The 12,437-nt window shown below is 35.6% G+C and overlaps 1 protein-coding gene across 3 annotated transcripts in view; it reads left to right on the top strand.

Annotated features, from left to right (window-relative positions):
- PCSK5 (proprotein convertase subtilisin/kexin type 5) overlaps positions 1-12,437 on the top strand; it is a 313,374-nt gene that overhangs the window by 150,769 nt on the left and 150,168 nt on the right. For all 3 annotated transcript variants that reach the window (XM_060300834.1, XM_030876984.2, XM_060300835.1), the window contains 2 exons: positions 6,558-6,646; positions 9,916-10,088. In XM_060300834.1, the coding sequence (XP_060156817.1) occupies positions 6,558-6,646; positions 9,916-10,088 (262 nt within the window). The remainder of the gene's footprint in view (positions 1-6,557; positions 6,647-9,915; positions 10,089-12,437) is intronic.

Here is a 12,437-nt window from a genome sequence, read left to right as displayed (position 1 = left end):
AGTGATATATTGGAGAACACCTCAAACACATCCCTATGGCTTGCTCCCCTCTCCCCTTCTAAGGGGGCTTTTGAAGTAGACTCAGATGGAAGGTTTTCACTCAGATTCAAACAGAATCAAAACATGCCAAGGAGAATGGGCACATCAGATGTCAAGAGGGAATCGAAACAGTGAGGGGGGGAGCCAGAATCCACAAAGAGCTGAAGATGTTTGTTCCAGGGAAGAAATGAAATAGAAAGTAGTCTTTCTCCAACTTGCCATTGCTTGATTCCATACAAGTATAAGTTTGACTTTCAAGCAATGTCGTGATAACTGACTGGAGACCTCTTGCATGTGTCCTGATGTCTCTGGTTCATCGCTGAGCTCATTCACATCTTGTTTTCAGACCCATGGTAAATCTCAAATGAGTTAATATTTCCATCCCCACTGACTCATCTGAAATAAAAAAAGTTCACAAAGCAGTGTGACTAGAGGACTGGGAGAAAGCAAACGAAGGAGTAAAGGTGGTATTTTACTACCTAGCAAGATTTAGTAGACCCCACAGATTTATACTCTAGACGAACTTCGCCTAACTTGTATGTGTTCACAATATTATAGAAATGAGTTAACAGGCATTCTCTGATCTGATTTTCCATCTTTCCAATCAGATAGCCAAGGTAAAACTTGTTGAGACCTGTAATTGCAGTGGTTTCTTGTTGGGTAATGTAGCAGATGACAAAAAAAAATTTTTTTTTTTCTGAGTAAGAAAAAGCCATCGAACAAAGACAGACATGATGTTTAAATCAAAATGCTCTTTAAGTCAAATGGTTTATTCAAGTAAAAATTATATAATACAACGTTTTACACTTACTAGGGGCCCTGGCAGCAATGCCCTTAAGAGATTCAGAGAAGTGATGCATTTTTAAGTCCTAGTTTGTCTACATGTGCTTTATTTTAGATGATGTCCAATTTAAGTCACTGGTTTATATATCCTTATAATTTACATAATTGGGTTATCTTCTAGAAGTCTCAGAAAATATGTGTCTTAGTAATATTGTGAACATATGCAAGAAAGCTAAACAGGTGACTCATTTCCAAGGGACATAACGTGGGACATGGCTAGTAAAGTTTGTATTTAGGTGCGTGTGGGTCAGAACATAATCTAATGAGTATATTGTTTTCTGGACTAAAATCTACTAAAATTTTCTTCTTATGCTGAAAATACTTTACATGCTCATAATCTGTCATCTCTGAAGAAAAATACAACTGAAAAACAGACTTTTGTCTGTTTTGTGACTTTCATATTTATTGACATCATGAGTATACTTTTTGCTAACCACCCTTTTGTTCTTTAGGAGAAGGAAGAAATTGAATCATGTTCCCGTACTTGAATAGGTCATGATGATATCCATTGTTCTATGATCTATTTAAAATCCATGTCAAGACAGAGTCCAACTAGGATATAAAAATAAAAAAGATGACTAGTACTTTACTTGGAGCAATGATCATTGTCATCTAAAGAGTGGGCTGTTTAAATGTAGTTGGCAGTTTGGACCCTCAATTACAGTATGCTGCAATATATGATTTAAATGATATTAAAATATAAGTGTCAACAGTACAGTATAACTTCCCTGTCTCCCCAAAATAGCCCATATATTATGATGTAGAGCCCTGTACAGAAATCTTTACAAGAAATGTTTTTATAAACAAAACAGTCACTCTGTTCTTCACTTACAAACGTTCACTGTACATTAACGATGCACATAATAAGTGCATTTTAGAAATACAGAACCATGTTACTTCTGGTTTTTAGTAATATGGTAGAACAGATATTCAATTAAATCTCTCCTACCACAGTATATCTAAAACTCATGGGAAAATATTAAAGAACTTTTCAGCGCACGGTTGAGCTAATGGGTTACCAGAGTATTTCTCTGAGAAAGTGCAAATTTATCAACTACGTGGGCAACAGGTGGACACTAGGCATTTCCCAGGGTGAGCAACCAATCCCAGCCAGACTGGAGATGGAGTTTTAAAAGTGCAGAGATGGCAGGAGACAAGGCCTTGGTCCAAAGGGTGAGAGAAGCTTTCTGCATAAAACGGATCCCCTGAGGTACTATCTTCAGTGCAATAACCATAGAAAAAGAAAACCTGCACAGAGAGACAGAGGATGTATTTGACTTTCTCTCCCTGGGTGATAGATAGGGCAGGACGATAAATAAATAACTACCTTGGAGAATAACTAAATTCTCTTGTGGAATTTGCACCTATAATCCATATTACTTGTATGGCCCCCATTTTTAATTTGGTAGAACAGGTCCTGGTTGGTGTAGCCCAAAATATGTGTTAGAAGTGAATTTAAATCTTCTTTAAAACAATGAGTTTTCCATACCATCCTCAAGGAATTCACAAAGGTAAAAGCCTAAACAACATGATCTCCTAATTTGACAATTCACCAACTACATGGGGGAAACATCAGCATGAACACAAGCCAATAGAAAAAACGAACAGCAAAATTAGATTCACCTATTTAGAATTATTATATATAATTCATATGCATCAAGAAATAAATATTGAAAAGCATTTTTAAGAAAAATTGACTATCCAGATTAACTGGGTGGACTTGACAAAAGAGCTTTAAAAAGTAAAACGTATAAATAACGGAAAAGAAGAATGCAGTGAATGGAGTAAATAGCAGGTTGGTCATGGCCGAAGATAGGACAAGTGAAGTATAGGACTGAGCAGGTTACACAGAACACAGCCGAGAGAGAGAGAGAAGGATAGGGGAAGCCTGAAGGTGAGATTGAAGATTAAGACAGTGTGAAAAGGTCTAATGTATGCTTAACAGAGATTCTGATAGGAGGAACCATAGAATGATGTAAAGGCAGTGCATCAAGGTACTAGCTTACAGAGGTACTAGCTAAGACTTCTGAAGATTTAAATATTAAACTACAGGTTTAGGAATTCCAAGAAAGAATGTTTAAAAATACATACATATAACATCTTCATGAACCTGCAGAATAGAAGAGACAAAGATCTGAAAAGCATCCAGAGAGAACTAGTTTGCCAGATGGCTGATTTCTCACCAGAAACAATGGAAGCTAAAAATTGGTGGAATGGCATCTTTGAAGTGCTGTTAGTCTAGGATTCTCTATCCAGTGAAATTAGTTTTTAAGAACAACGATAAAGTAAAGTCATTTTCTGAGGCTACCGAAAGCCTCTCCGATGGGTACATTTATAGAATGTTCTTCAGAAAGAAATTAGTGATCCCAGAAGGAAATAAGAGCTACAAAAATAAACAGAGCAAAGAATGTAAATCTAAGCAAACATTGATTGTTTAAAGTAGAACAGTAGTGGGTGATTTCTAGAGTTAAAAAATCCAATGTATAACTATAATTATGGGGGGATCATGTCAAGGGGTGGATAATCAGTTAAAACATTCTAAAGTCTGCATTGTTTGGGAAAAGGTGAAAAAAGTATTAATAACTTTAGTGTTTGTGATCTTAGCTATCTATTATCAAATATCTAGGATAACCATTAAATAATAGAATATAACATCCAAACTAGTACAGGGTAAAAAATACAGAAATGAATATGAATATATGAATACATAGACACTGTAAATGGACTGACTCTTGAGTCAAAGACAGAGATAGCCTAGCTTCAAAAAAACATAATTATAGTCTACTTATGAGGCATACTAATATGAACACAGAATATTTTAAACTAAAAGGATCAAGTGGTTTATAATTTAAATATTAACCAGATATCTTTAATTTTTATTGCAAGAACCACAGTGTTACTACATATTCATAAACAGTTTGTTTCACTAGAAAGACTTGATAATTCCTTTCTAAACACAATAAAAATTGATAAAACTGCAAAGAACATTAACAAATCCACAATATAATGAACAAGCTTGACGTAATGGACTTATATGGAACAATTGGAGAATACACATCCTTTCAAGCACATGGAACATTTATAAAAGTTGATCATATGCTTCGCCATTTTATGAGCTCACAAAATTCAAATGATTGCTTCATAAAAATTATATTCTTTTATCATAAGTTAATCAAGTTATTGATCGATATAAAAAACATAACACCTGTATACGTTTGAAAAATTTAAATCATACTTCTAAATAACCCATGGGCCAAAGAATAAAGCAGAGCCACATTAAAACCATAGGTCCTCATGATCCTGTAGAACTTGCATTAATTAATAATAGAGCCAGTGAAGTATAAAAACAGTAGACTCATAAAGGGAATTTGACATTTGAATAAAAAGAACCTACACCATGAAGTAATATGCAGTAAGAGGCTAATGAAGATTCATAGTAAATAATTACTATGCTCAGAGGAAAATTAGTAGTCTAGCTTGGGGCTTACAAAAATATTTTTTTTAAAAAAGAGATCATTTTTTCTGATGATTAAAGTGTATAACCAAATATCAGAGGGCAAGATAATTATGAGTACATCAAAATTAAATAACTATGTGTGACAACCTAAAACTGCCATAAATAAGATTGTTACGTTCCAAATAAAGCATTTGGAAATATATTTGCAACAGGTATGATGGAAAGGCAATAAGTGATATGGGCAAAAAGCATGAAGGCGTTATTCAGAAAGCAAGAAGTAGAAATAGCTAATAAATATTTGAAAAGATGTACAACATCAAATGGAATCAAGGGATAAAGAGGGAAGCAACAATGAGATAATATTGTTCAAGTCTGCTTGGTAAGGATGAAAAAGATTGAAAACTCATACCTAGGGGTTTACGTACACAGGGGTTCGTCCAGATATTTTCTCCGTTCTTCATATTGTCATTCAACTTGGCTTATGGCCTGTCTTTTTTTGTCACTAATTAAAATTTGGTGTTTTGTAGTACTATTTATCAGTCTTGCAGTTTTTATGAGGTTCGGTTATACTACTTTTATCTTCTGTTGACAGTGTGACAGTATATTCTGTACTCTTTGATCCAGTAATTCCACTTCTAGAAATTTGTCCCAAGGTATATAAAATTTTGTATATACAAAACTGTTCTTTGTGGCCTCATTAATACTAGTGAAAAAATGGGTAAATTTCCAGAAGTAAAGATTATGATGTGTGTGTGTGTGTATATATATATATATATATATACACACACACACACATATATAGGTATATGTATGTAGGTATATGCCATTTCTATATAAATATAAAAGATTATATAGAATAATAGTAACCATTTAAATGATATATAGATTAATCTTTACATAAAAAGAGATGCATGATATTACTAAGTGGAAAAAGCAGGATATATCTCTGGTGTGTGAACTGGTGTGTACCTATCAGTTGTAAGCAGCTACTTGTTTATAGTTGCATAGACAGTAGTTATATCCCATGATGAGTGTGTAGAATATGCTGTAAAATAAAAAGTACCAGAACAGAATTTGGGGTCCTGAGTTTTAGTCATTGTTGGGCTATTTTTGACAGATCTCTTTACTTCTCAGGGCCTCCTTAAGTGCCCTCATCTCTAAAAATGTGGGAAGGGAGGTGAGCACTGACTTCATTCGCATAGAAATACACCACAGTGGTTGTCACGTCCCGCTCCCGCATCCAGGGCAAGCATTAGTCGTCAGTCCTCGCGTTCTTTCTCTGGGCTTAGCCGTGCCTTAGAAGTGTTCTCAGCACACACCGTATTAGGCCACCCTTTCTAAACAGATTGTCCTTTGCACTTGACGCTTCTTTGCCATCCTTGGATAAGATCTTAGAAGTCCTTTCAGCTAAATGATTTTTCTGATTAAAGAACTAAGTTATTGTGGTGAGAAATAACAGGGAATATCTTTCAGAAAAATTTTGTACTTTTCTGGCCGCCACATCTTAAAAAAGCAGTAAAAAGGTGAACACAAACAGGTAAAATAGGTTTTGATAATATATTTTATTAAGTACAGTATATCAACATGTAATTGATATAAAATAACTACTAATGCATTATTTTATGTTGTCTTTTCACATAAGATCTTTGAAATCCAGTGTGTATTTACAGCAATCCCATCCTAGATGATGAATTTTCTTCATGAGATAAGATCTCATTAGATGAGATCCTTGATGTATATTTTAATTTCCTGTTTAAAAAGTAGTTTCTCATACCCATATTCTTACATTTTGTAATAAATGAACTGAGTACTTGTTTTTAAATTTAATTAAAATTAAAAATTAAGATGTGGTCACAGTAGCCATATTTCAAGTACCTATTAGCCATATGTGGCTGGCGTTTACCATATTGGACATCGAAAGTTCAGAGAATACAAAGGAACATACAACTTGATTTTAGCCTTCAAGGAGATTTTCTGGTTGGGAAAGCAAGATATCAAAAATAAGCATACAAGAATGTAATCCAAAACAGAATGTAATTAAGTGTAAGTGTAAAAGTTTGCCATGGACAGACTTAGTGCTACTTGGGTAAGAAGTTCCAGAAACACCTACAGCTTGCTACATTCTTCACCACTTTGAAGTCTGAGTGGTGTCGAGGATGTGTTGAGTTTGGGAGAATGAGGTGTCTTCCTTTAGAAAGTGTGTGTGTTCTCCCTGCAGGCACGGGACCCGCTGTGCTGGAGAAGTGGCCGCCGCAGCAAACAACTCTCACTGCACAGTTGGCATTGCTTTCAACGCCAGGATCGGAGGTATGGGAAACAGACACGAGTGGATGTAGAAACAAGCCAAGAGCTCTCACCCTAACTGGTTTTCAGAACCCTTTTCTGAACTAAAGACAGGCATATGTTTGCATAATGGAGTTCAACTACTGCTGACCGCAAAATGACTGTGTTAACCTGTGTTATGAAGTGGCCCCCCTAAAGCGTTGCAAACACAGACATTTCTTTCGTTAAATAGGAATGAGAAAAGGTTGTCCAATAACGAAGATGGGGTCATTAGCATCTATACCAACTTGTGCAATTGGTACCTGGGTCAGAAAGAACTAAGGATATAAACAGGCCATAATATCTCTATGGAAAGAAGCATTTTGAAATTCTGTCAAAGCAGAAAATTTTTTTTTTCTTTCCCATAGGCTTTACAAAAAGTTCCTTTTAATTGTAATTAAAAGGTAAATAGTAAAATCTCCTTTTGTAGTCCCAGAGTATAGTAATGCTATTACCATTAATAATTGCAGGTTATATATATATATACACACACACACACACACATACACAAGCTCAAATATACATATACTTACTACAAGGACCAACCAAAGCAGTGTAAATTCAGATATTAATAAAACAAACTCTTACTTTCCCATTTTTAATCATCTTTTTTAGTATAGCCTGGTGACACAGCCACGCACAAATGGGAAGAAAACATTGTAAGAGATGGTATAGATCCTACTGGCTTTGAAGGTGTTCCTCTAAGCATCTTCTGAAGGGCTTCATAAGATGAAGCTCCTCGAACCAGGCTGACATCCTTGTTTCCAATATACTATTTGTTTCCAAATGGTAAACAGAGTTGGATCTAAAAAATAGAAATGATAGTCCTTTCTAAGGTTAATGTAGATGTCTTATAACATGAAATAATTGGGGTATATAATGACGGTGCTAAGGAAAGGTTTTCTGAGACTGTCTTCTGTGTCATTCCATCAGTAAATTTGACTGCTTTCTTTCTTTCATTTCACCAGGATTCCTAGAGTGTGGCAGCTTATTAACCAGTAATTAGCAGTACTCTTGAGAGCATCTGCTCTGTATCAAGGGCAAGGTTCATGGAGGTGTTATGGAAAGGAAACAGACATCCTCTGAAGAACAGTGAGGGTGCTGGAAGCCCCTGCTCTCCTCAGGATAGCTGGATGACTACAGTGGCTGTCCAGTCAACCCTACTTGCTGTCCGGCGCACACACACACTCACATACACAGACACACACCCAGGTCCCTATCATTACTATTCAGTACTAACCCAGCACTTCTGACCTTGAGGGAGTGAAGGGATGAACTTGTGAAGTTCACAGATAAACTGCTGACCTAGCTAAACAAGACCTCTAAAAAAATGAATGAATGGCAATGCCTGACAAATGTTCTTTCATCCTAAAAGCAAAAACATTCTAAATTATAAATTTAACCCCTAGACCCAAGGCATGAAGGCTTGCAGTTAGTTAAATGAAGAAAAAGTAACCTTTCATTTTTAAACTTGAGAAAATAAAATCCTTACCAGTTTTTGGTCAGAAAATTAATATTATGCTCTAGATATGATTTTATCAAGCATGTTTTTATGGACGTCACATAAATTTCACGGTGTAGAGACTGAATTCAGGTGCTGTGTAGACACTCCTGTGTTTAGACATACTGATTCGATTATTTCAGGCCTCCTTGTAGTGGTAAAATAGTTCCATTTTATGCTTTTAAATAGAAGTAAGAATATGAAATATTTCCTCTTTATTTGGTAAAAACCATGCAGATGAGTTTTGAATATTCAAATGGCTGCTGAGGACCCAGTATGTGCAGAGCGTCCTGCTGGGTATTTTCCTCCCACAAAATAAACTGCTGAAAAGCTTTCTAAGTATGCTTTACATTCCATAATTTTTAAATGGACTTGTTCAGAACCTTTGTTCTCCACATCACCTGTTTCTATACATCTCCTTTAAAAATACACAAGCCTAGAAGAAAAGATAGTCAAGAGATAGAGCAGCCAAATGCAACATCTTTAGGGATGCTTTGGGGAAATTTAAGGGTGGGTGTTTGTTTCCCCCTTTTGTTGGAAAAAATATGAAAGGACAGAGTGTCATATCTGTCATGTAATTTAAAATGGTTTAGCCTAATATTTATATTTTTAGATGAAGAAAATGTGGCAAAATGTTAACAGTTGTTGAGTCCTGGCTGTATCCGGGTTCATTGTCATTTTTTCTGTTTTTCTGTGTTTGTTATTTTATAGTTAAAAGTTAAACATTTTTTTAAAAGTACAAAGAAGATATGGTTCCTTCAAGAATATTTTTATATTCCACCAGAATTCCCACCTCAAACCACATAGGCTCTAAAGCTGCCTGATTTAGGGTTTTATTATTTAATCCTCATTTATTGGTAACCCAAGAAAGTTGAAATCCTACTAGATAACGTTTTCCTAAGGAGTAAATTTGGTCTATAAGGACATAATTTTAAAATAATACAATGTCTCAGTGATGGTATTTAGCTTCAGCTTAAGCAAAGATATGTTTACTTATTAGGTGTTTTGTTGTTATTGTGTGTCTGTAAAATAAAAAGAAAGCTTTTTATTTGACAATTTTTTTTAGTATCTTAGTGTCTATTTTTGCAAATTAAGGTTAATAATAAATTCCTATCTGTCTGGTGGGAATACTTACATGAAGATTAATGACTAAACATTGCCAAAACCCTTTGAGAATTATTTGATGTGTAACATACACAGAGGGCATTCTCATTTATTATTTGACTTATAATAACTTGGCTTGGCAAAGAAGTAATACTTTAAGTTCACATCAGTATTTCAGATTAGGAAATAATATGAAATATGGAGGAAATTGGACCACTCTAACTTGGCGGCTTTCCAAATTTCTAAGACTGCTGAGGTTAGAGTGTTTTATACCAATTATGAGCACAAGGTACCTAATGAAGAGAAGTTTAGGGAAGATGGATTGCTTGAGGCTCCCTCTGTCAAGAGACAAACCTATCCCTTAAGACAGATAAAGAGAAGGGAAAGAATGTGGAAACTTAGAAAAAGAGAACAATGGCTAAAAACGTTTTTAAAGAAGTTTTGCTCTTCTACATGGAATGTAACTTCCTTTCCCCCCAAGAAAGCTTCAGAAAAGTCTTGCACTATCCTTTTCTGAGGAACATATGCTGACTTAGTGTTGATTTAAAGGTTATTCTTTCCTTAAAAAAAAAAATGCTACGATTGAAATATATCTTGGTCTGTTTGGGTGAAGCTTCTGTTAGAGTTACTTCCCCTTTCTGTCCTACAGGAGTTCGCATGCTGGATGGAGATGTCACGGATATGGTTGAAGCAAAATCAGTTAGCTTCAACCCTCAGCATGTGCACATTTACAGTGCGAGCTGGGGCCCAGATGACGATGGCAAGACTGTGGATGGACCAGCTCCACTCACCCGGCAAGCCTTTGAAAACGGTGTTAGAATGGTAGGTGTTTTTTTTTATTTTTATTTTACTGGAGTATAGTTGATTCACAATGTTGTGTTAGTTTCAGGTGTACAGCAAAGTGATTAAGTTATACATACACATATATTCATTCTTTTTTAGATTCTTTTCTCATATAGGTTATCCCAGAATATTGAGTAGAGTTCCCTGTGCTATACAGTAGGTCCTTGTTGGTGATCTATCTTGTATATAGTAGTGAGTATGTTTATCCCAAGCTCCTGATTTATCCCTCCCGCCCACATTTCCCCTTTGGTAACCAGAAGTTTGTTTTCAGTATATGTAAGTCTGTTTCTGTTTTGTAAATAAGTTCATTTGTTTCATTTTTTAAAAAATTAGATTCTACATATGAGTGATATCATATGATATTTGTCTTTCTCTATCTGACTTACTTCACTTACTATGTTGCTGAAAATGGTATTTCATTCTTTTGATGGCTGAGTAATATTCCACTGTATATATGTACCACATCTTCTTCATGCATTCATCTGTCCATGGACATTTAGATTGCTTCCATGTCTTGGCTATTGTGAATTGTGCTGCTATGAACATAGGGGTGCATGTATCCTTTAGGATTATATTTTTCTCTGGATATATGCCCAGGAGTGGGATTGCTGGATCATATGTTAACTATTTTTAGTTTTCTGAGGAACCTCCATATTGTTTTCCATAGTGGCTGCACCAACTTACATTCCCACCAACAGTGTAGAAGGGTTGCCTCTTCTCCACACCCTCTCCAGCATTTATTATTTGTAGACTTTTTAATAGGGGCCATTCTGACGGGTGTGAGGTGATACTTCGTTGTAGTTTTGATTTGCATTTCTCTGATAATTAGTGATGTTTAGCAATTTTTCATGTGCTTTTTTGGCAATCTGTATGTCTTCTTTGGAAAAATGTCTATTTAGGGCTTCCCTGGTGGCACAGTGGTTGGAGGTCCGCCTGCCGATGTGGCAGACACGGGATCGTGTCCCGGTCTGGGAGGATCCCGCATGCCGTGGAGCGGCTGGGCCCGTGGGCCATGGCCGCTGAGCCTGTGCATCCGGAGCCTGTGCTCCACGGCGGGAGAGGCCACGGTGGTGAGAGGCCCGCGTACCACAAAAAAAAAAAAAAAATGTCTATTTAGATCTTCTGTCCATTTTTTGATTGGGTTGTTTGTTTTTTTGACATAGAGCTGCATGAACTATTTGTATATTTGTATGTTTTAAAAGCACCTCAGCTCAAACTGTGTTGATTGGTGATGACTTTCATATGAAGCCACCTCTGAAATAGTGAGTTTCCAATCCTCCCGTCTAGAGGAATGCATGGAGCTCTAGGCTGAGTCAGTAGACAGGATTGTGCATTGTATCTGTCCTGCAAATAAGCTAAGGGCTAGAGAGTTTCCTCTGATGAGAACAGAGGTATATTTGGATGCTTAGATTTGTTGAAAAGAAATATTTATTAATATGAATATTAACATCATTAATATTCATCAATATGTTAATTTTGGATTTGGAGATATAAATTCTTGAAACTGTGAGACTGAGAATTGGAGATATTGAAACCCTCCAATTGGTGTTGATAGGTCATCCAACAATGCCCTTCTGGGCATCTCCCTTGTGTAGTCCCTTCCCTAGCTTCACCTCTGTCCCAGGACAATATTATTTTTCTGTTCCCACATTCCCTAACCAGGCAGCTTAATTCATCATCATTTTCCTTGATTTCACTAAAAAAATTCACTGACCACTCCTCTCCCCCAAATTGACCATATAATCTAATGTAATAAAATATCTGTTTCAAATTACAGATCTTGAGAAATCCTGTCTTATTTAAATTAAATTAAAGAATAAGGGCTATACAGTTGTAATACTCCACCAGAAGCAACTCCTTTCTCTTTCTTACTCGTGAATGCACCATTGAGTGATTTAAAGCATATTTTAAAAAAGTTTTTATTGAAGTATAGTTAATATATAATATTATATAAATTACAGGTGTACAATATAGTGATTCACAATTTTTAAAGTTTATAATCATTTATAGTTATTACAAAATATTGGCTATATTCCCTGTGTTGTACAATATATCCTTGTAGCTTATTTTATAACTAAGTTTGTCCCTCTTAATCCCTACCCCTATATTGCCCCTCCCCCTTCCCTCTCCTGACTGGTAACCACTAGTTTGTTCTCTATATCTGTGAGTCTAAAACGTACATTTTAATCATGTTCATGTTTGGCCATTGTTGATCTGGGCCTAACCTCTTTTTGCTTCCTCATCTCTTTTTTCTTTTTAGGAATGTAAGCGTACTCCACTCTTTTTTTTTTTTTAATTGAAGTATAGTTGATTTACAATATTGTGTTA

The sequence above is a fragment of the Globicephala melas genome, chromosome 6 (assembly GCF_963455315.2).
Source record: "Globicephala melas chromosome 6, mGloMel1.2, whole genome shotgun sequence".
NCBI lineage: Eukaryota > Metazoa > Chordata > Mammalia > Artiodactyla > Delphinidae > Globicephala > Globicephala melas.
This window is presented reverse-complemented; position numbering and strand designations above follow the sequence as displayed.